Source organism: Tubulanus polymorphus, chromosome 2, assembly GCF_964204645.1.
Source record: "Tubulanus polymorphus chromosome 2, tnTubPoly1.2, whole genome shotgun sequence".
Lineage (NCBI taxonomy): Eukaryota > Metazoa > Nemertea > Palaeonemertea > Tubulaniformes > Tubulanidae > Tubulanus > Tubulanus polymorphus.
The window spans coordinates 20,761,029-20,785,928 of NC_134026.1; the positions used below are offsets into that span (position 1 = coordinate 20,761,029).

Below are 24,900 nucleotides of genomic sequence, written 5' to 3' on the forward strand. Positions count from 1 at the left end.
AGACAAAATCTTAGTTCTGTCAGATCTGATAAGTCGTCATTAACCGACATCACAAGTCAAATAAAGGTCGTCAACTTAAAGTTTTTTTTTACTTTGCCCACTTGCAGTTGACATCTAATATGACCTTTACAACAATGTGAAATCTGAGCTAATTTTCATCTTGATCTGAAAGGTAGTACCGAAATTAATACCAGTAATTGAAAATTTGCCGTTTTGTTTTGAAATTATAATCATCGATACGCTATCTATGCATCAGCTTTTTTCATTGGTTTGGAAATAAGCCCTTCCTGTTTTATAAGCCTTTATATGATAAAACATAAACCGGAAAAAAGTTTTAACAATACATTACTTGATTTATTCATTCAAATGGTGCATAGACGAAGATTCAATCAGTAACTGATAAATGTATCGAAGGATATTACAATTAATTTATATGGAAAAGTATTACACATGTTCTGGGTTAAAATCACTGCTTTTAGATAAATTATCATTAAGGATTATTATGTACATTTAATTTCCTTGCAGCCGCAATCCCCAGGTTTTGTTATCAATTGGCAGTTGCTAGGTATCTCACCAGGTACAATTCTCCATTGCGGGCATCTAAAAACATTATATAGTTTTTTGAATGGAAGTTTTAACTGGTCTATGAAAAGGGCCTGCAGTTCCGACGATGAGCTCATACCTTTCTTTACAGCTTATTCCATTGCGCAATGCGTCGTTACATTTACAAGTCAACTTGCATCCATCATGCCAGGTGGCTCCTTGCATGAATTCTCGCATTCCCGCTGATCTATATTTGTTTGCGTATTTGCAGCGCGCTATTTAATTGAAATGAGAACATTAGAAAAATATTTGACAACATAATTAGCTACGATTTGGAAGTCCGAGTTGTAATGAAAAGTGGTACAGTAGACTCCGCTGTTGTCGTTTGTTGATGTTAGTTGAAATATTTTTTTGACACTATTTACGAAATACGTACGTAATATCCAACTCAGATATCACTCAAGTCGGACACAGTTTTAGGGCTCCAAAAGGTCCGACTTGAGTGGAGTCTACTGTATTTATCTTGTACTGATACTAGGTATCTACCAAGTTTTGTGGTTTAATGTACCCAGATGATTCGACTCGCCATACCTTTATATTCTACTGGGTTATCTTTGCTGTATCTCAAAACTGAAAGAAAAACAAGTTCAACTTATCAAGTTATCAATTACTACGGTGTAATATACGCGGACGAATCCTAACCGCGCTCAACCGAACTGATAAACAAAAATATCTTAATTCTTATAGTATTTGTACAAGTGTCATATTATGACACAAACAAATACTAGAATTACCTTCACAAGTTTTCTTTGCTAATTCGCCGAGGATGGTGTCGAGAGAACTGTAATCAGACACATGAAATACAAATTCTAAACTCGACGCGATCGTTTCCAATTCTTCCTGGTTCACTTCCGAACCAACGCCGACCGTGAAGAAGATCACGCCTCGTTCTTTCGCGGCTTCGGTTTCTTGGTAGGTATCGTGCGGACGGTTAGACTGTCCATCGGTGATCAGGATCAAAATCTCCGCCGCGCTCGGGCGAAAACCAGCCAGTTTATTGAACAACGACTCCCTGGCTAGTTTGATCGCCGCTCCCGTGGCAGTCGTACCCCCGTGGCCGTACGTGAGTTTATCGACTGCTTCTAGTAACGGTTTCTTTTTGAGATGGTCGGTCAGGCTGAATTCCATCTCCGGCGACCGACTGAAGCGAATCGCTCCGACGTGTATGTGTTCTTCGCTGACGTCGAAATTCGACGCGAAATGATGTACGAACGATTTGATTTTCTCGAAGTTCCGTCGGCCCACGCTGCTGGACGCATCGAGGGCGAACATGATATCGGCCTCGTCTCCGCATTCTGGAAATTGATGGAAAAAGATCAATCAGATAAATTCGGTCCATTTCGGAAAATTTGATTTTAAGCATTTCGGCATATCAGTTAAATTGCTTGGTTCAATCATGGAGAGTTCATGCTTCAATCGAAAACACATATTGAATTCTCGTTATAATAAATTTCAGATGAATCCCTTAAATTCATTAGCTGCAGTTTAATCTAGCATATGTAATCCTTGTTTTATGTTTCTAATACAACTGTGAGTTTGGATGCATCCAATTTTGAGTGTCCTTTTTCATTTTTTCAACAAAGATAATTGGTGCATTGCATTTTTTGACTGACTCAAACTGCCCTTTTGGGTCTTGACAAGTAAAAAGTATACCCTGAAGCCAATTCATTTTTAAATATATTCAAAGTAATTTAATATCCTTGTAATACGTAGTTCAATTGTCTTGAGTCTGATCGAAGTTGCATTAACTTTTATTTGTGTATTAGGGTCCCAACTTCGTGAATCACACGTTGGCAACATACTGTATCTGAATCAACTTCTTCGGATAAGTTGGTTTGACTTAGTAAGTGTGGGGATATCTAAAAAAAATCTACATATCAATTTATGTATACCGGCACATACTTAATATATATGATAAATGGTACATGAAATGCACTACAGACTGTGTATACAAGAAGACTTGAAATAGATCATGTCAAGCTAAAGTATGAAAGTTACAACAGAGATAGAGTCACTTACACATTGGTTATACTTTAAGGAAAGATCAGAAAATATAGCACTATCTAAGAAGTTTCTACATGTATTTGAAAGCAGAAATACGATTTTCAGAGCAAAGCAAGCTGAATATACAAGACACGTATATAGTTAGGAACACTTGCTGCTTTCAACGCTTTCAACGGAATAACCAGCTCCTAAAAGTAAACTTATATTAGAACAAGATGCACTTCGTTCGAATCATAAAATTGTCATTATCTAGGGATACTCAGTCATGTACAATTAAGTTTTCTAAATCCAGAAAAAAATATATTGAAGAGAACTACTGTGAAAGAAACAAAGGGTCTTAAAGCTGCCATCCTTTTTAAAATGTAAGTTCGTAACCACAAATTGGTATCTCTGAGCTTACTTTCCGAAAAAAATTAAATTATTCGATTACCGCTAGATTGAAATCATACAAGCCATTGATAGATACTGGTATGGAAAAGATTGTCACGAGCAACTATCAGCAATGATAATTCGACTATGACAATCTGTTTTAACTTAAACCTACACACTAAATCAAAATGAACAAACAATCTTTGAAAAATGATATACCCGCATGAAAAAATACTTACTTTTAGTGATTTTTTCCATTTCCAATAACGCCCTTTTATCAAGAGGCCCCGCGTGTAAAACAGCGGCTCCGAGAAGCGCTGCAATTATCGCAAATCTGAATATCATTTTTGCAATTTGCGCTCCTTTGATTTCTTTCACGTAGGAATGTATTTTTGAACGTCCAGTCTTATATTATACGTGAACCACTATGATCGTAAGATAACTCAAAGTAACTATAATGATAGTAGAAAAATCTACCTACTTTTTCACCACCCAAAGATAAGTTACCGACAGATAAAATACAGCTCAGTATTTGCATTTGCTTAATTTTATTGACATTAAATGCTCAGATTGAGATAAGTATATTTGAAATTACCCTCTTGTGTGTACTGGGCAGGGGCAGGGCTTTGTTTAATCAATAAACAGAGTCTAATAAAACTTTGTACATACCAGTCTGTCAGATTGGTGGACTGATCCCAAACTGTCAAAAAAGGATTCCTGAAACTAAACGCCGATTTCGTATTCTAGACAACTCAAGGGCAGTGATCTAAAATAAAAATGTGACGGTCCATCCAATCAATGAACAACATAGCTGCCCATATAACTGTTTTTTAAGGATTGATTTTTCAATAGGCTTAGATTTATTGAGTGAACATGATTACATACACATGTATCGATTATTTGGAAGTTGATCATCTTTTGATATCATTTTATGTTCTTTAAACTATAATCAACGCTAGCAAAATAAAGCCTATAAAATAGTACGGTGGTACTAACAGTACTAACAGTATAGGCCTGTGTATGACTGGCACATGTTAATCTATAGGTATTGACGACTTAAATCGACATAAAGATAAAGATAACATTTTTACGGATGAATTATATGTTTATATATGGGTAACAGTCTCATATTTTGTAATTCTGCACATATTGCATATATCACAGAAGCACATATTTATATTCAATAAGACTATGTCAAAAATATCTTAGTGAACCCTACACAGATGGAACAAGTTAACCCTGTGCCCCTGGATTAAATTCATATCAATCTAAAAATCTGCCCCTGTATCCTGGAAAGAAAGTGAACCAACATAATGATGGGTATTGACTGCATAAAGTATTAAAGTATTTCTTATGTACTGCACAACTGTCACTTGGTCTTATTTTAAATTTGCAAAGTGTACGTATAGAGTTTTGTTGAATATTCTCTCGTCCCATTCCAGACACATATAAATAATGCTTTTAGGAACATCTCAATTCCTTGCAGGCGCAACGTCCAGGAATTGTGATCATTTTACAGTTGCTGGGCAAATCGGCCGCCTTAACATTCCACTTTTTACATCTAAAAGAAAAAACAGCCACACATACATTTTACAATAATATCGTTAATGAAATCAAACCTGCAAATATATTGTATCAATGTAAAAATGTATTTGAAAATTGATCAATTTTCACCTTTCCTGGCAGCTAATCCCATTACGCAATGCATCAATACATTTACAAGTCCACTTGCATCCGTCATGCCAAGAGGTGCCTTGCATCAATTCGTACACATACGAAGGTCGACTTTTACTCACATATTTACAACGCGCTAAAAAGTCCCAAACATACTACAATCAGTTTTATTCACTATTGTCAAGTGGTTATTTTCCAAACTCAAATCTTGCCGCATTTCGTATCGAATAGAGCCAACGAAAGGCATGAATCACTTGTATATCATTTCAGGAGGGACTCTTCTTAACTCTTATCATTTCAAGTCGAACACAAATCCTAGAACCATTGCAATAGAATAGCAATTAGATTTTGATTGTCTAACTCACCATATGGTTCCAATAGATTACATGGTGGAGGAGTCTACTGTAGAATACATTCAGTAAATCATTTTATTTCCAAATCTAGTTTTTTTCCCATAACCCAACAAGGGTTCCCATTCAAGCGTGTGTATAGAAAATATTTTATCCAAAATATCTGACGATAGATTGATAGATTACCTTTATATTCAACTGGATTGTCTTTACTGTATTTCAAAACTGCAAAAGTAAATTGGTTATTTACACGTGCAAAAGATTAAAATGACTTATCTACAATAATTAGCGATCTAATGGTACTAGATGTCCCCAAACAACCAGTACAACGACAGCTTCTCCAAACTCAGAGAAGTAGAAACTACTGTAAACTCAAAAAGGCAAATCATCAGTAGACAAAATATTCAAGCGGACATTAGTCGACCAGTAGACAATATTCCAAGCAGCAGGGTAAGCATTGGGCCGTATTAAGACCTCCAAAACTTTGTTAAAAGACGCAAACTAAAGTGGATTGTTCGCGTTACAAGCTCATCTGGATTGGCCAAGACTATCCTACAGGGACCAGTACGAGGTGGGAGACGGAGAGTAAAACAAAGAAAAAGATGGGAAGCTAATATCATGTAATGGACTGGCGAATTGGAACACCTTGATACGCATGACTGAAGACAGAGTGGAATGGAGGAAGTTAGTTTCAAGATTCCCTGTGGTGCCCCACTGGTCAACAAGCCTCTGGGAAGGTGAACGTGGTGGTGAAGAATCTATACTATAAACTTTGAGTAAAGCGGAAACTCCAAGAAAATAAGAAAAAAACTTACTTTCACAAGTCTTACGGGCTACTTTGCTGAGGATAGCGTCAAGAGAACTGTAATCAGAGACGTGAAATACAAATTCTAAACTCATTGCAATTTTTTCTAATTCTTCCTGATTCACTTGTGAACCGACTCCGACTGTGAAGAAAATCATGCCACTCTTTTTCGCAGCCTCTGCTTCTTCGTAAGTGAGGTGAGGACGGTTCGATTGTCCATCTGTTATAAGTATCAAAATACTCGGCGAACCAGGACGATAACCAATGGCAGATTTCCTAGCTAGTCTGATCGCTTTGTCTGTGGCTGTCGTACCCCCTCTTCCATATTCGAGGCCATCGACTGCCGCTAAAAGAGATTTCTTATCGAGGTGATCGGTCAGGCCGAATTCGATTTTCGGCATTCTACTGAAACGAATTGCTCCGACGTGTACGTGATCTTTACCAATCTCCAAACTGGAAGCGTAATAGCGTAAGAATGATTTCACCTTCCAGAAATTACGGCTGCCCACACTACTGGAAGCATCAAGAATGAACATAATATCGGCTTTATCCCCGCAATCTGAAACTGAACAATTTGCGTTTCAAATGAATTGTATGGGCCTGCTTTTTGCTATGAATATAATAGAATAACTAGGGGTCCAGGGATTATTGATTCTAGCAACTTCAAAATTCCCCTTGAAAATGTTTTAAAAATTGTTCAATTGATTTTGAAATTAACTTCACGTCAACTCGGTGATATATACAGGAGCTATTCATCCGTGAACTAGTCCCTCTCTCAATTAGCTTACACGATTAGATCCAGTTATAGCTCCAGTTAGAAACTAGAAGTAAAACTAAAAACTTTCCACCTGGGTTCCGATTTTCAAAAGTGTCATTTGACACTACCAGGAAAAAACAATTTCTTACAATCTACCAGACATGCAGTTTAATAGATGGTTCGGTTAAGTTAGATTCATAATTTCTGAGAAACACTAGAATCTCTCCCATCAATTTCAGCTGAAAAACATGACTCTATACCCACCTGGCTAACCGCTGAAAACATTGAATCAAATACTCACTTTTTAACGACATTTCTTTTTTATCAAGAGGAGCCCCTCCTAAATAAGCAACCTCAAAGATTACTGCGAATACATAAATTAAAAGTCTTGGTAACATCTTAACTCCAATAACTTCAACCTCTGCTCAGTGATTTACGCAGAACGTTCGATTTCGATGTTTCAAACTTTAAATCTACATGTATATGAAAAACACTATTTCAAAGATTTTAAAAACCTCGCCAATCATAACATAGACATTTTATCAATTTTCATATTTTTGTGCGCAGTCAAACAGATAAGGTAAATGATCAACTTTATCTTAATGTTTTCATATATTTTTTAAGGTATATACGAATACGATGTATGATATTTTTCAAAAGCCTTTTCGAGAGCATTTTTAGTTATGTAAACATAATGTTTTGATAAGTGCATAAACCTATGATAGTACGTATGTTTTCTGAAATTTTCAGATTTTATCTAGGACCAACCACAATAGATTTTTTTGACATTTTTTGAAGCAAATCTAATCAATTTTGGAAAAACAGCTGTTTTATCCATAGAATTAGGCCAAAAAATCATACCTCGTTTCTCCTCATGGGCCGGGCACTTTTGTAAACTGCAATAAAATTTGTAATCAGTTAATTTCCATAGCGGCCAGGTCTGTTATGGTTAGCCTGATCATGATTCTAAAAGGCAAGCAAGGTCAACTTTTAAGCTCAGCATGAATGAGAAACAAGGTATCCATTTTTTGCCTAAGTCAAAACTGCTTCCTTTTTTCACCGAACACTTGAGACATGAATTCGATAAGCCGATCCTATTGAAATAACAAACCAGACATCAAAACTATTTTTTCTAAAAAATCGTTTTATTTGCGAAGTTAATCCATCATATCGTATTATGTCAGGACTGATTCGGCAAAAGTATTTCTATGATTTGTAAACCGACGCCACTCAGCGCAACATTGATTACGCTATCGTTTTTCCTCCATACATCCATAGCAGAGATATCAGCTACATCCACAAATCTACAGCACACAAACTTAGGCTGTAAATGTAATTGATGTATACATTATTTGAGAACTGTTGAACTGAAATGAATTCTGTTTTGACACCATGACATGCAGGGTCAGTTAACAACCATTGGTTAAGTTCAACTAGACGTTCATTTTCAATGCTTTTTTCGACTAATATACTTCTTTGTTTTCATTGTTCAGTATTATCTTTATTGTAGTGCATGCAAGGGGGCAATGTTTCGTTTTTTTTTTCCTGGCTTCACATCTTTGCTTACTGATACTTAGATATTTGAATCCGAGTACAAATATACGTTATCCATATCTCATTTTATTTTTAACTGTTGAGTCAGATTTTTTTGCAGAAACTGTGGAACCAGTCCTGGTTGCTGTTATTATTAAGCTTATGGAAGCCACACGAATTATCGTATAGTTGAATGCGGGGACTGCATTCCACTGCCATTCATCATTCTATGATATCGGAGTAAGAAGCTATAGCTTTACGAAGGGAATATCTTTGCAACCTTCAAGTTTTTGGGACATGATGAATAAACACCCATGTAGTTAATACATACTTTTTCTAGATGGTGTCCAGGCATTTTCCAAATGATCAGTCGTTGGTCGATCGACGTTGTGATGATGTAATCATCGATTATTTTCAAACCTGCAATAAGTTAAAAGAACCTTTAGAGAGTCTTATGTTATGAGCACATAGTGAAACCCCGTTTGTGGGCAAAAGTGAAATTCTCGTAATAAACGGGTTTCATATTATCCAAATCTTGATTGATATGAATATCTAAGCTACAACATGCTGGAAATCATCGTAATGAACGGGTTTTGTCTATAACAGAACCGTATTAACGAGGTTCAACTGCATAATCAAAGGAAACCCTGAATTCTTGCTCAGATTTTCATTAGATTGATGTGGGGTCTTTTTGATGGTTGTTTAGCTTACATACCTGTTATTTGCGCAGCATGGGCTGAAGGTTCAATTGTTTGCCAATCAGTCCTGATTGACAGCAATGCCTTGGAGGTACCGGTACTAACAGTTAAATGTGTTACAACCAATGCATTGTCATCCCCTCCAGACACCAAAATCATCTCGCTCTCTGAAACAATGCTAAGATTTTCAACTATGCAAGGAAGAATGTACATTACTTAAGGCCAGATGTTGATACATTTCATTTACAAAGTAAGTACAGTAGATTCCTCTATACTTGGTACCAATGAACTCAGAAAACCACTCTTTACTCAGTAAATTTTACTAATATGTGTTTGGAAAATCCTTCTATTTCTGATTCTCAACTCAGCATCCAGTCTAGTCAGTGAAATATTTATAGTTCCAGTGCTACCAAGTAAGGCTGACTTAACTGTATTTGTTACTCAAACGACTCAGGCTCCCGTTTCGAGAAGCAAGATTTTGATCAAATTTCATTGAAAACATGATGTTAGAACAATATACAGTAAAATGCTCAAATATCTGTTTCATTTACCTGATAATTGTTTAATATCGAGTGAATTAACGCCGGATTGATGCGTTTTTACCGATCCGACGAAACATCGATTATCTAAATCATGAATTTGCGGTTGCTGATCCTGACGATATATCGGTGTCGGTGTCAGTTGATTGTTGTCGCCCGCTCTGATGACGATTCTATCTAAATTATCACTAGCGGAAGACGAATGCCAATCGTTTCCAATATTGTCCATAATTGACATCACGTTCCAGAAAGCCACTCGTCCGTCCGTCGCCGCAGATACCAACAGCGCGTATTGTTGATCGGCGATTTTGACCGTGTAGTGCATCATACACAACACGCAATGTTCGTGGAATGGAGATACGCCGATTTGAACGAGCTTTTTAGCGATTTCGTTGAATACAAATATCCTACAAAATATAAAATAGTTCATCTTGACACAAACGTAAACAGCATATATATGAGACCGATATGATGGAAACAAAGATGAACACAAAGGCCATTACGGCCCGAGTCCCTCACATCGCTAACCATTCATTTCATTCATTTCAAGCAATTAGGGCCACGGAAATCAGGTTTGATGTCAACCGAAACATCAGCCGTTTATCATGTCCACGTGTTATCTTACCTTTATTCGGTACTGACCCTGGCTACTAAACAACACTTTTAAACCGCTATGACTATCAACAGCAAACACTGGAGGTTTCACAGTAAGCTTATCAAAGCACATGCCTTATTGAGGTGCAAGACAGGCCTGGGGCTAGTTGCACAGTCGTGGCTTAGGTCCAAAAGTGGTCTTAAATCTTAAGACCGGTCTTAAGTTGTTAGATTGGCTATAGGACTAAGTTGGTCTTAGACTAGTCTTAAGTCTAAGCCATGAATGTGCAACTGACCCAGGTGTTGGATTTTTGATGCGAGGGCATCAGGCCGTCATGGACAAGTGAAAGCAATGCGCCATTTCTATTGGGCATCATATAACCTTATCTACATAGAACATAACTTACCTGACTAGCCCATCAGAACAGGCTGCTCCGACAAGATATTCACTACGCGGACGGTCCGCGTTTATTTCCGCCGCTGAAAGTATTGTCATAGCGACGTAACGAGTTTCGGGACTAGAATCATATTCATTCGTTTTCCATGGTTTACGTCTTTTCAACCCCTTATAGCACAGCATATGTGACGTGAGATGTTGACAAACAAACCGCGGCCGTCCGTTGTCGCCGCGAGAATCGTCGTTATCGAATCGAAGTCGCCAGCATTTCATCTGAGCGCGACCGCCTCCGGTAAATATCAACACCGCGTTTGAGTCTTCGACGAGCTTCGATCGCAGTATCGAAATAGCCTTTACGCTAGATATATGGCCTTGGAGTCCGGATATTACTGACAGAGCTTCGTTTGAAGCAGACGATATCGATATCAGGTTAACGCTCGTTCCTTCACCGGATGTGACGAATATGTCGGTACTATCGTTTAAACTGTGTATGAACTTGATGTTCGTCAGTTCCCGGCCGTGTAACGCAGGCTGAAATTAGAAAACTGTATTAACGATGAACATAGCGTTATGTTGGTCTCAATGTTAAATATGATAGATATAAAAGCAAGCACAAGTCTATTTGCAACGTTATTGGTTGCAACTTGTCACAAGAACAGCGTAAGTCAGTTGCGACTGGGAGAGAAGGCCGCATCGCTTCACAGATGTGTGACTGGCGCCACTGGTAGTCGAAAGAATTTGTAGGTAGATGGGTATTTTCAAGGCCACCAGCTCCCGCTTTAACATTGGGATACAAAAACAATACATGATATAAAGCTTTAATCGACTGAAGACCCATCATTAATACGGGTTATAGGCCTAATGTTCGTTACCGGAAGTAGGTGACCGTTTTCGCGTCAACCAACTACATTTCAATGAAAATCTGTCGGTTCAAGTTTCGAGTCAGCATTTTTTCAAAAACTATACACGCACTCACCTTTTCCAAGATTTCCCAATTTTTTGAGAAAATGCTTACTGGAAACTTGAACCGACGGATTTTCATTGAAATGTACCGGTAGTTGGCTGACGCGAAAACTGATACCTACTTCCGGTAACGAACGTTAGGCCTATAACCCGTATTGATGAGCCACTTGATTTATCGAATCGATAATAGATTGAATTACCGAGTGATTGATTAAGTACCTGAGATTGAGAAATGAATTTGGTTTAGATTGATTGATTATGTATTTGATTGCAAAATACTTGATAGGGAAATAAATTGATCAGCTAATTGAATGAGTAAGTATTTGATTGATGGAGAGAGTAAATTGATTGATCCAATTATCAATTGATGGATTATGATTCATTCACGCTCAGTGGTGATTTGTCTCGTACATACCACAATGACTTTGTGAGTTCTATCAATTTTCTGTTGCGAGTAAACGACCTCTCCTGTTTTTACATAAACAAATATGCCTCGATCTTCAGCCAAATGAAAATCCCACGTTCGGTGTCCACCACCGCAGTTGATTTCGACCAATCGTTGATTGCTGTTCAAACTCCATACAACAAAATTTGACTGTAACACAATAATATTTGATTAAAACACAATACTGATTTTAGATGCAACAAGCCATAGGCAACAACGGTTTACAAGCTCAGGCATGAACTCTGAAATTATCATGCATCAGTTCCCATTGCATTTTGGACATGTTGTATCTAGGGGCAATAGCTAAATCTTATCAAGACAATTATTTGAATTTTGACTTGTTAAGTACTGGTAGATGAAAGACAGACAAACACACAGACAGACAGTATGAAACTAAGGGTTTCTTGCAAGCCAGAGAATCAAAAATTTTAGAATGGAAGTTAAGGTCATAGGCATCATTGCATAAATGCCGTGCAAGCTAAAATGCTATTGTGTTATCTATGTGTGGAATTAGATCACATACCGTATGAAAGCCTAAGATGATAGAATCATCGCTTGTAAATAGTATTTTGTCAATCCAATCGAATCCTTTATGAACCTGAAAATTCACGAAGAGAAATGTCTTGAAGGTACACAATGGGTAGGTGGATGAGAAAAGATATCTATGCCCGAACACAAACCTTGTTCGAACTGAGGAGATTCAATTTTTGCTCGATGATTTCATACTTTCTGTAACAACCATCTCGACCGGTGCTGTATACGTAACCTTCGTGGTAACATAAACTGGTGACACCAGCTTTACCGTGTAGGCGATGAAAACTTTGAATCGGATCCTTGAACAAAAGGAGAGTTCATCAACATGAGACGTGACAGGCATTTTACATTATTGTACTGCTGAACATATGAATTGATGAAATTCCCTATAGATTTGCATTATACCCCATATATCTCCCGGACACAATGGAATTTCATATAAGGTATGATTGATCTGACTGAATAATGATATTTGATTCTAAGGTAGCGGTAAAAATTCTTGATTTTTTTTTTGTACCTGGAACTCAAATTTGCAATGGATAAATTGATCATCGAATACTATGATTTTTGAGCAAGTTACCCTTCAACCAATGTTCACCTTATTATTAGTAGAATCGGACAATTGGTAGACGTGTATTGTACCGTTTCTATCACCACAAATCAGCAGATCACAGTCTGGTAACAATGTGCTAGCTGAAACCCAGGGCTGTTTCGCATGGGGTAGTTTGAAATCAGCTATCTGCACGGTCTCTAGAGAATTACCATCTGTGTTTAAAACAACAGAAATTACAACCTGTAAGTAGTACATTAACAAGAGTAAGTCAGATATACTTTTCCATGTTGATGAATGTAAAATAAACTGAAAATGTATGATTCATGAAAAAAATGTGGCAGAATGTCCCAGATGCAACAAAAAATAGGATGATTAGATCTTATTCACCAAATGTCCATAAGGACCAGTAAGTAACATGTTTTCAGCATCACACCAACACAGTCCAAAGGTCTTTCCGTTGAATACATTTTCTTCTTGCATGCAAAGCTTTCCTTCGGGATCTGCAAATGAATAGAAAAACTTAATAAACATTTTACACGTGATCGATCATTAAAATCGTTCAAGCAATAAGCAGACCTTTGAAAATGAATTTGATTTGTCCAGTTAGGTTTGCGATGACGATGTACTGCTCAGTTGGTGATTTCGAAAGTATACTGTACGATCGGTAAGCTCCATCAGTAAACAGCAATTCAGACGCATTATAATCTGCTATTTGAGAACTGCTGTCACTTCGGTAAAGACATCCGTTGTTAGTCATCACCAACAGCGTGTCGTCATCCCAGAAACAAACACTTCTCGGAAAATCATCAACCTACGTGTACATCAAAATAAAATTGAAATGGTGAATAGATTACATACATCTATCACGTACCCAGCATGTTACAATAACATGTGTAAACATCTGATCTACTGCAGAGTCCCTACAGATCAGTCATTCCTGGGTACAAGGAATTTTCCAGGAAAAAATTTCAAATTTCGCAGAAGATTTCTGCATCACTTTCATATCCCTATTACTTTAACCCTTTTACAAGTATTTTCCATTTCAAAGGAGTTTTTAAGATAACATAAATTTGAAAGGACCCTGTTTTTTGTATCGAACTGGTTTCCATTACCAACTAAATTTCCAAAGAATGCAAAAGAAGTTATTTTCCTGTCTTAATACCTGTTTTTCATTGATTGTAGGAATATAATTGATGACCGATGAATGATGTTCTATATTCAGCGGCGATGAGTTGCATAAATTCCACAGTCGAAGACTACTATCGCCTCCACCGGTTGCCTAGAAATAAAAAATCCCTAAATTACTAATATACAGTACCACACTTGACGGTTAAATCAACTCTATTTTGTTAAACTCTTGGATAATGAAGTAATTTCGACTATATGGGAATTAATAGGTCCTAATAAATATTCACAAAGCAGTAAAAAAGCACATTCTTCATATTTCATAAATATCATATTCCATTTTCATAGATGTGATTTACTTACAATGTAATTCTCATCTTCGCTTACGGCTAGACTCCATATGCTTTTACCTTGATGACCTTTGAATTTGCGCAATACATTGCCAGCATAGTCCCAAACACAGCAAGTTGCATCCTGAGAACAATGAAATAGAAATTATGAGTAAATAACAAGAAAAAGCCTCTATATAGAGGACCTCATATTACTTTGATCACTAATCTGCATGAGATCCAATGGATGCTAGTGACTATACATACTACTAAAATCACACAGAATTAATCTAGATTTTGATCTGAACGGTACATACTGTCACCTATATGTGAATGTGCTGGTAAATTATGATTCTCAATCCAGAGTTTTCATGGACCAGATCTAATTTTGTTAAAAATGATCCCAATCATACGGAAGCGATAAAGGGCCTCGAGTTGTCATGTTCAAACTCGACAACTCGCAATATTTATGTCGATATATCGCGTCAAGTCGACATGGATATGTCGACATATCATGACATTTTCACGACAAATTTCGCTTTTTTGCCCATTTTTCACAGGACAAGCCGTCATTTGAAGACATGTCTAAATGTAAGATGAGGACACCAGTGATATGACGACTGAGTTTCAAGTCGTCATGAATATGTCGACTTGTCTCGAGGAAAGTGGTCGAGAAAACGAAATATGTCGTCAAAACGTCACGATTTATTGACATATTCGTGTCAACTAAAAGCGATATATCGCGGTATGTCGACATTAATATGGCGACTTGTCAAGTTGGAACACGATATCTCAAGGCCCTTTATTGCTTCCATACAATCAAAATAGTCTCCCTCAGTATATTAATACATATCCAGGATGCGTTTTAAAATCTTGAATCGCCACAACCGGTATCAAAATTAAGCAAAAATGAAATACAAACCTCTCCGATGCTAACAAAACATAATGCCAGAAGTTTCACATCCCAAACCCGCGCTGTGTGACCAAACAATGTATGCAGTAACGTAAACTGTGATTGCTCCCAACTTTCACCTTGCAGCTGCCACAAACAAATACCTCTATCGTCGGATACTGAGGCCAGTAAGTTTTTTTCTTCATGATAACAAATCGAAAATATCACTCCCTGAATATGAAGTTCATGTACGAGTCATTATGATTATGATTTCTCTTAACATACTGTGACTTACTCGAAACATAGCCACAAACCAGGCCCGACAGTTCAGAATTGAGAGAAATTATTAAGTTCAATGATTAAAAATTGCTGATATCAACTGCAACTCACAACTGTGGAACTAGGACCAGACAGAAGTCCATCCGGTGGAAAAAGAGAATAAGTTTTACTGTCTACTGAAAGGCATATGGCAGTGAAGGTCTGCAGTGCAACCTCTGCCAAAACCAAAGTACTATACTTTATTTTACACAACTTAAAGCTCTTTAAAGCTTTAATCAAAATCTTACTTTATGGCTAGTCAGTCTTGCAAATGGTTTCACTTCACCATCGCCCTCGGTTTTTGGTTTCCACAGTACAATCTGATTGAACACTGTCCCGGCAGCTAGAACAAGATTTGCCCATTCATCACCTATGAACTTTGCACAATATCTACATGCATTTGAAGAATTAAGGTCTATCAACAATTCATAAGTGATTATAATAAGAATCAATCATTTCGAATACCAGCACTCATCATTTTGGTTCGAACACTTCTACAAGTGGAAATGAATGCATACCTTGTTTCAACTATGAAGATATAAAATTCATTCATTTTAATTCAGCGGGGGTAGTTGATATTTGATGAACAAATGCTCATCGCAGCAAATATTAAAGTCTACATAGGCCTAGTCAAACTTTCCATCATTAGATCAAATCTCCAGACATTTTTACTATAACAATTTTCATTCCCAAAGAATGAATTCCTTTTGGTTCCGAATAATTTGCATTAGTGCACTTCGAAGGTTCTCTTAATATACATATCATCTTTTACAACATGGAATCAATTCTTCACAAAACTCAAGGATACAAAATACAAGTTTCTTCACATTGCACTTCGGCATTAATCACACCTGTGTTCCAGCACCAGAGCAAAACTCTGTTATGACTCAAAGCGACCGCAATTTCTTCATCTCCCTTAAAAGCAATAAGAATTTGAAAGGTTTTAGCTAACATTCAAGCTTTGGCCACTCATTGCATTATAAGTATGGTAGGTTCTCAGTTTCATTTTCCCAATTAAGGAGTGAGGGCAAATAGGAACCATCAATCAAGATACTCGTTGCCGCCAAGGATACCATGAATTTCTTTGCCTATACCGTTCAAAGGATGATCCCTTGTAGCCTTTTAAGAAATATTCTAAAGGTACACTTACTTTGAGCCAGCAAACATCATGTATCCAGTCGGAAAATGATTTCAGCGCACATAATGGAATTATCCCAACGCCACTCAAACGTACAATACGACTTGCTTTCTGACCATAGACACAAACAGCATCTTTGCCTGTGTAGATGAGATATTGAAAAATGGATATTAGATCTCGCATCACCTGGTGTATGAAATTAAGAGGTAGCCTAATACTAACATCAAAACAGAATAAATTTTATCCTTATACGACAATACCGAGTAAGATGGTGTCTTACGTCACAGAATAGATCAGAATTTCAATCATCTAAATATCAACATTTTATATTTTCTCGATACCTTTTTTTAAACCATGTACATTGCGTCCAGGCAAGGCTTTGAAACATGCAATTTTTGAATAGTTTCGGCAATCAAACAGTTGAACATTTGGTCCACAGCCTATGTAGAAAAGCATATTCCTTGAAATTGAAGAAGCAATTTAATTCATTTTTTGATATCCTTGGGCTTGACATGTTCAAGCGAACTTTGTTGAGCAGAGGGTTGGTTTTTGGTTAAAAAAAACTACAAAAATGTTAAACTTTCAATCACAACACGCTCAAAAACAACTTGCTATAGTACTCACCGACCAAAATATAGCTATCAACAAATTCTAGAGCAGTAATAGGTCCAATAATCGGCTTTACGTTGATTGCTATTGTATCCATTCGAAAAATTTACTGGGATTCATCAATGAAAATCTGTGAATGTACAGCGGCATAGGCGTAGAACAAAGTTCTTTACCTCCGACTATAATTATTTGATTGATGTCTGTCTGCAGAGTTTCCAGAACCTGTCATGTCAGGTCTTAAGACCTGACATGACAGGTTCTGGTGTGACCTGTCATGTCAGGTTCCGAATAAACCCAAACTCATGACAATATTTGACGAAACGGCGAAATATCTAGGCATGTGCTAGACGATTGGAAGAACATTTTGAGTTGAATGAATATTTTGACCCGTCGTTAATATCGAAAATGATTCAACAATTACGATAAGGAAATTGTTCTGACAAATAATTCATTTGAAAGGTTGATTTATAAGAAGAAAATATTTATGTGTAAACTATGACTTATTTCTGTAATAAAGGGAAAAAAATAAGTTTCAGGCATAGATGAATTGATTAATGTAGAAGTAAGAGCACATTATAAGAGAATATTTTCGCTAGATGAATCGAGGTCTTGATATTTCGTTTCCGCAATAAGACACTGAAAATTATCTGCTCACTATCACAGTTCGGCAACACTCCTCACTGTCCTGAAGTCCTGAAGTGTCACTATTTATATTCATTGTCTTTATGATGAACATGTTAAAGAGCCGAATGCAATATAGAGACTGATTTTATTGAGACTGATTTTAAATCAACTCATCAATTTAAGGCATGAAGTTTTTTTTTCTATTTATACCAGTTTTAATGCAGACCTGTCACCTCAGGTCCCGAGAAGCTCTACAAAATGGCGCGAGCTGCCGTGTGAGGTCTTACTTCATAATTATTGTTTTATAGTAACTTAAGATTAACTATATCCATGGTTAGCAATCTATAGTATATTCATTACTATAAAGATACCATAAAAAGTGAAGTTTTTTCCATTACATCAGTTTTTATGCAGGCCTGTCACCTCAGGTCTCGAGAAGCTCTGCAAAATGGCGCGAGCTGCCGTGTGAGGTCTCGCTTCATGATTATTGTTTTATAGTAACTTAAGATTAAGTCTATCTATGGTTGGCATTTTGTATTATACTCTTTACTATAAAGAGAACATAAAAATTAAAGTTTTCCTTCATTTCATCAGTTTTAATGCAGACCTGTCACCACAGGTCCCGAGAAGCTCTGCAAAATGGCGCGCGTTGCCGTGTGAGGTCACGCTTCAAAATTATTGTTTTATAGTAACTTAAGATTACCTATATCCATGGTTAGCAATTTATATTATATTCATTACTATAAAGATACCATAAAAAGTAAAGTTTTTTCCATTTCATCAGTTTTAAGGCAGACCTGTCACCTCAGGTCCCGAGAAGCTCTGCAAAAATGGCGTGCGTTGCCGTGTGAGGCCTCACTAATTAATCAGTGTTATGTCTAATTTATCTATGTCAACTTATAAGCTTGGACTGAAATGGTTTTAAATTGTATGTACACTTGGTTAATTAATTATGTTGCGAGTAATTAATAATAATATATAATAATATAGGGCCTAATCTTAATGAGTATAATGATTGTTATTAATACTGATTATGATTACATAAGGCACTACTGGTATCATTGCCTGATCTTGATATTTTTATGTTTCGTGTTACAAAAAAATAAATTAATTGTAAACAATTCGTTCAATGTTCTCCAATAATTCACAATCATTCCATCTTTATCATTATAAGGCGATATAGTTCAACAACTTTTTATAAACGGACAAACATAAATTCTTAAATGAATTCATAACACATCATAGTTTGTTTTTTGTTTTTGAATAATATATTTAGAAAGCACTACGATATGTTCTTTGTGTTCTTATCGGCTATCATTTGTTCTAAATCCGCGCCTATCATATCTTCTAATCGCCTATCATCGGTTCAGTTATAACGATTTTCATTTTAGCGAATTGACCTGTCACCTCAGGTCCCACCTGTCATGTCAGGTCTTGGGCCCTGACATGACAGGTTCTGGAAACTCTGCAGACAGACCTAAATGAATTATTTTAATATGGTAGCACTAAATATCGACCAACGCCATCCAATACTGTCCAAAACCGTCTCATATACCATAGAACAAGCTTACGTCAAGTATACGCCGGCCTGGATGATGTAATAGTATATAGCTGTTTTGCCGATACGTTGCCCACAATATACTCTTCTATTCAAGAATTTTTCATCTTTGAATGAATTTTTGTGGGATTTCTCTCTCTTAACGCCTAAAGTCTTCAAGTCTGTGCCGATTCACACTGAAAAAGGAGGGCGCAATAAGCAGTCGCTGATATCTGGCGGTTAGTCAGTGGTGTGATACTACTGCTACCCCGATACCACTGTTACCAGAAGTGATACTGCTTGATCCTTCTGGAGACCGGTGATACCACTGCTACCCCTATACCACTGATACCAGTGATGCTGCCCGATCCTCTCCGAGACCGGTGATACTACTGCTACCCCGATACCACTGTTACCAGTGATACTGCCCGATCCTCTCCGGGACCGGTGATACTGCTGCTACTCCGATACCACTGATACCAGAGATACTCCCCGAGCCTACAGAAGACCGGTGATACTACTGACACCCCGATACCACTGATAGGTATCAATTGAATTTGATCATGTTATTCAAACAAGCAATGAAATCCGATTGAATACAAAAATAAATTTGAATTTGGATTCATATTTAATCCTAACAAACCAACAGCATCTCATTCTTCATTTATGAGGCGATCACCCATTGTTCAACTTAACAATGGAATAATGTTACACCTAAGCCTCAAAACTGCGATTCATTTTCCCTTTTCAAATCTAGAACCTGCTTTAATAAATACCACTCCAATGTTCTTAGTTCAACCATAATAAAAAACCTCAATCGAAATGAAGAGATCTGCTTAAATCGTCTGCGTGTAGACCTCTTCCTGAGATCTGATTTCTATTCACATAATTTTGTTGATGTAAGTGTATGATCCTGACTGTCCCTACTGCAACCAAATCCAATCGACAACACATTTCCTTCTTCAGTGTCGAGAACCTTCCCTCCATCATGACTTTTGTAACCTCCTCACTTCGCTTGATTCCCTACAACTACTTTCGTATTTCAATAGATTAAACATGTTGAATAAATGCGAATTCCTACTTTTTGGAAATTCCATTTATAACTATGATTTAAACTCGACAGTAATCTGTCTTGTCGCTAAATTCATTTCTAGAAACCAAAGAATCTCTAACTGATGATGATAATCATCATTATCATTATTATTATTATCATTATCATTTTTACCATTTACTATTATTTATTATTATTTTACGTTATCATTTATCATTATTATTACTTTTATTGTTACAACTCATTGCTACTATCATTACTATTAATATTATCATCCTTTAGTGTAATTATCAGTTCACGTGCATTTATTAATTTTTGATCACCGTCAAATGTCACTGTCTACATCTACATCTACATCTGTTACGTTGCAGAAATCCAATAAGGCATCAACAGCAACGGTAGAGAGAGAGAGGGACGGAAATTTAGATGGTGGTAGCGCCGACGCGCGATTTAAAGGCGTCGACGGTTTCTGCTAAAACTTGGTGATTGTCTAGGTGGTTCCAATCGATAATTGTTCTCGGAAAGAAGGAGTTGGTCCGTTTGACAGAACTGGACCTGGAAACACTTAGAGTTGTTTGTGACGAAACGCTCAGTACGATTGTCGGTTTCAAAGTCTTTAAGGTGGCTTGCTAGCCTGAATCTGCGCTTATTTGGCCGGATTGGCTTTAATACTGGTTGGCTGGCATAGCTGGTACTAACCTAACTGTCATTTCAATTATAATTGTAATTGCTTGTAATATCCTCTGGACCTTAGCATGTATTTATTTTGTATACCATTGACTTGTTTAATAAAATTAATTTGTACTAAAAAAAAAAACAAAACAAACCAACAGCTGCACTAGACTGGTTGCCGGTCTCTACCTTCAGCTATTCTGACTGCGAATGCAGGTGGCGCAGAATTGGACAGGCGACCAGTCTACAGCTGCACATGTGAGTTACTTCCGGTGTGGAGCGATGCCCACCATATTGAAATTTGGTAAGTCGTGGAATCTTTTTAGAGCCTTTTACCTTTAATTCTTTTCTAACAGCTCAATATGTACCCGGAGATGACAGTAGAATAAATTCTGTGTCTTAAATCTACCCGTAACCCGGTAAAAAGCAATTATAAACCCGAATTTTCGACGTATCGCCTCACGTCACATGTGCATAGTCACGGTCTGGTGAGCCGCACCTCTCCACTCCTCCACTCCATCATGATCCACCCAGTCCGTCCATCCAGTCCACTCTACCGTCAAACAACTGACCTATTGTTTTAGCTAGTACATATGTGGTAGAAAAATGTCAAAGTTGTCCTACAATATTTATTCCGACATAGTAAAAACCATCTGTACTTTGGGTAGTTAGTTACCTAATCGTTGGTGGTAAGCTTTTATAATCGGATGGGCTTATACCAACGTTAGGGATGACAAGGGCCAAAACACGGTTGAAAAAAGTAACACTTCAAAAATATACTTTCTATCCACTTCAGTCCACAATTAATGGCTTATTTCACAAACTTACACAGGTACCTTTCGAAATAATCCAATTTTATGCATGTTTCGAGTGATTAATCAACATTATTTTGAGAAATTAATTAATTTCTCCACAAATTTCGCCATTGGCCGCCATTTCTCTGTATTGCACATGTGGCATGATAAGACAAGGGGACCTACAAGGATTTATATAAAACTTCCAAGACGAAACGACAATTTTTATTTTTGATGGTTTTCCAACCTATATTTCAAATCTTCGTGTTTTCCTTAATTAATATTTAAATAATAAATTCTGGTAAAAGAAAAATGTGAATAAGTGTTGATTTCTTAATATTTTTCAATTTCGTCGTTTCGCTTTGTTAGTTTGTGCTGTTGTCCTGGCCTCAGTCCACAGGTGCCAGCACCTCCAGTAATTTTCAAAATGGCAGCTGTTGACTCTACGGAAATTTACTTTCACTTTACGGCCGATTTGCACATGGATTAAGATCGTCAGGTGAGGTGTTATAGGTATCAGACAAACTACGAATCTGTTGTGCGTCGATTACAACAAAAATTAGACGGATATCTTAAGAGACAATGAAATGCCAGGCAAATTACTCGTCAGTCAAATTGGCTGACGAAGATTTCATACAAAAATGACCTTCCCATTCCTGACTGTGGTTTGTGAAAATATCCGATTGTGAAACTAAACCACAGACAGGTTACTGACTATACTTTGGGGTGAAAGATGACCAGATGAATCTTGAAAACAATCCAACGATTATAAACGACCTGGCTTCGACATCATCAGTGCCACCTGCTGTTGAATTGATAACATGTTGGATGAACAAAATCTGAACTTCTAATGGAATAAATCTGCTCAGGCGACATCGAAGAGAATTTCTTCAACAGCAAACGCATCACCTGAAGTAACATAGAGATATATCGTGCAAATGAATTTTACTGTAGAATTATGATCCTGATCATAAATAATCAGAAACCCCACTTTACAGTTCAGAAACCCCACTTCACATACAGACGCCATCATAATCATCCTGATATTGTCCTTCAACGTCAACTTTTTGGAATTAGTCATAAATCCCGGTAAAGAAAGAACATTGGCCCTTCACTCTCGTAATCCGATACCTGTTGATTCGAAATTAATCATCTTTTTGAAAAGGTTCGTCTTATGGATTCGATTATGTAACTGATGTCTGTAATGTGTGAAGAGTTTATGATACCGCATTGAAATCAAATATTCTCTATTTCAGGCATAATTCCTATTTCTGTGGAACTACGCGAGAGTCTAAGAGGCATACCGTAGGAGTAGTTCAGGAGCAGCATGTCGCGAGCAATTCAGGAATACCTGGAGTGGTTAAGAACAGTACTACGGGACTAATATAGGAGCCATGAGGGAATCAAAGTTAGGATTAATGTAGTATCAAGTCAGGAGGATATGGAGCATCAGGAAAAGTGCAGGAGCAGCATCATAGGAGAAGCAAGAGCAGCATCATTGTAGTTCAGGAGCAGCATCATAGGAGCAGCAAGAGCAGCATCATAGGAGTAATGCAGGAGCAGCATAGGAGTAGCAAGATCAGCATCGGAGCAGTTCAGGAGCAGCATCATAGGAACAGCAAGAGAAGCATTGTAGGAGTAGTTCAGGAGCAGCAAGAGTCACAGGAGCAGCAGAATAAATCACAGAAAAGATAAGTAATATTAGAATATTATTGAAATAGGAATTTTTCTATAGCTGATAGACAGTGGGATACTGAGTTATAACCTGTTCAGTTCTAGTGTCTTTCAATTTGGTTTGACAAGTTATCGTCTGGTCTATTGCTCTGTCAGTTTTGTTAGTACATACTTGATATAGGTCTTAGAATAACTTATTATGTACCCCAAAACTGACCGAGCTAAGCCACTCGACATTGTCTCAAGCAAAGTTGAAACAGAAGACGGTTGAAAGAGGGAAAAGGTTGTTGAAATCAATTGAATTCGGCTAAATACGTCTCCGTCATGTATGAAGCTAGCTCAGAGTTATGGACCGTTTAGGTTTTGCAGCTCACTTCACATCAGCTCTAGATCAGTTCCGTTCAGTAACCAAGTGAATCAACCTAATCATAGCAAATAAAATGATATCAGATTCTATATGAATAGATAATGAACCACATCTGAAACCATATTGTCTGAAAAATAGAAAGTTGAAAAATATTTTCTAATTCAGTCTGATTTGTGTCAGATTATAACTGTAGAAGTTTCACTCATTGTTTCGGTCTAATAGAGTTGTGACTGATGTACATGTAACACTGACTGTGTAACACTGCTGTCATTTGTTCACTTATTCCTTCTCAGTTGAAGAATGTTTGTTCTCTCATCTTCATTAGCGATAAGAATTATTCCCATCCGTCTAACTACAACATCGTAACATTTCTACTCATCTAATCATAGAGGGAATGAGTTGTTTGGGTATGGAATGGTGCAGGGTATGGTGTAGTTGACCGTTAGGGTAGGATAGGGTAATGTGATACGGTAAGGTCGGTTGGATGATGCAGGGTTATTTGATGTGGTTGGATTAGATGATCAGTTTAATATAGAACTGTTTGGGGGTAAGTGATGTATGTGGTAGTGTACGATGTGTATGTTCGGAGGGTGTATGATAACGGATTGAAAGGTTGCTGGTAGAGGGCGGTGCAGTATCATCCTCACTTTACCGGGGCTTGGGTTGTTTCCTACTGACGTTCTTGTCATTACAAATGCTGACCGCAACTTCCTTCATCGCACTATTGGCATTCGAGGAATCATCCAGCCAATGAAAACAGGAATCATCCAGCCAATGAAAACAGAGGAATCATCCAGCCAATGCGATTGTGTTCACAAAATCAATAGCGTCTCTGTTATGTAAATACGACATGAAGCTGTATAGCCAAGTGGACAAGTTCAATAAGTCTCATTGCTAGCTTTCAATCATTGTACAGGACCTGGAAAACAAAAAACCCTTGGACTGCCAATCA

General features: G+C 37.2%; 2 protein-coding genes across 4 annotated transcripts; both read right to left on the bottom strand.

Annotated features, from left to right (window-relative positions):
* Positions 1 to 353: 353 nt before the first annotated feature.
* LOC141899029 (matrilin-1-like) lies at positions 354 to 7,082 on the bottom strand. Its single transcript, XM_074785181.1, has 12 exons — positions 6,864 to 7,082; positions 5,816 to 6,370; positions 5,187 to 5,225; positions 4,651 to 4,786; positions 4,446 to 4,537; positions 3,973 to 4,031; positions 3,216 to 3,387; positions 2,763 to 2,795; positions 1,338 to 1,898; positions 1,135 to 1,173; positions 683 to 818; positions 354 to 600 (listed from the first exon to the last, which is right to left on the bottom strand). The coding sequence occupies exons 1-12, from the start codon at positions 6,958 to 6,960 to the stop codon at positions 501 to 503; spliced, it is 2,019 nt and encodes a 672-aa protein (XP_074641282.1). The 5' UTR covers positions 6,961 to 7,082; the 3' UTR covers positions 354 to 500.
* Positions 7,083 to 7,688: 606 nt separating this feature from the next.
* LOC141899514 (tRNA (34-2'-O)-methyltransferase regulator WDR6-like) lies at positions 7,689 to 17,372 on the bottom strand. Of its 3 annotated transcripts, XM_074785877.1 has the most exons (19): positions 17,245 to 17,372; positions 16,962 to 17,060; positions 16,633 to 16,760; positions 16,291 to 16,397; positions 15,731 to 15,872; positions 15,195 to 15,395; positions 14,307 to 14,417; positions 13,981 to 14,097; positions 13,395 to 13,629; positions 13,206 to 13,318; positions 12,864 to 13,058; positions 12,412 to 12,564; positions 12,255 to 12,329; positions 11,702 to 11,881; positions 10,334 to 10,854; positions 9,345 to 9,739; positions 8,811 to 8,960; positions 8,427 to 8,515; positions 7,689 to 7,886 (listed from the first exon to the last, which is right to left on the bottom strand). In XM_074785877.1, the coding sequence occupies exons 1-19, from the start codon at positions 17,324 to 17,326 to the stop codon at positions 7,743 to 7,745; spliced, it is 3,237 nt and encodes a 1,078-aa protein (XP_074641978.1). In that variant the 5' UTR covers positions 17,327 to 17,372; the 3' UTR covers positions 7,689 to 7,742. The 3 variants fall into 3 exon arrangements, with proteins under 3 accessions (XP_074641978.1, XP_074641979.1, XP_074641980.1); XM_074785878.1 differs by lacking the exons at positions 7,689 to 7,886; positions 8,427 to 8,515 and having other exon boundaries at positions 8,815 to 8,958; XM_074785879.1 differs by lacking the exons at positions 7,689 to 7,886; positions 8,427 to 8,515 and having other exon boundaries at positions 8,817 to 8,971.
* Positions 17,373 to 24,900: the final 7,528 nt, after the last annotated feature.

What these genes read in the sequence shown, in the direction of transcription:
- LOC141899514 (XM_074785877.1), bottom strand. Translation starts at nt 17,326, where the DNA reads ATGGATACAATAGCAATCAACGTAAAGCCGATTATTGGACCTATTACT. An exon ending in CTGGTCCTTATGGACATTTG is followed by an intron (nt 13,059 to 13,205) that starts GTGAATAAGATC and finishes TACTACTTACAG; the next exon opens with GTTGTAATTTCTGTTGTTTT. An exon ending in TCATCTTAGGCTTTCATACG is followed by an intron (nt 11,882 to 12,254) that starts GTATGTGATCTA and finishes ATTGTGTTACAG; the next exon opens with TCAAATTTTGTTGTATGGAG.
- LOC141899029 (XM_074785181.1), bottom strand. Translation starts at nt 6,960, where the DNA reads ATGTTACCAAGACTTTTAATTTATGTATTCGCAGTAATCTTTGAGGTT. An exon ending in AAAAGAAATGTCGTTAAAAA is followed by an intron (nt 6,371 to 6,863) that starts GTGAGTATTTGA and finishes CAAATTGTTCAG; the next exon opens with TTTCAGATTGCGGGGATAAA. An exon ending in TAACCCAGTAGAATATAAAG is followed by an intron (nt 819 to 1,134) that starts GTATGGCGAGTC and finishes TCAATTAAATAG; the next exon opens with CGCGCTGCAAATACGCAAAC.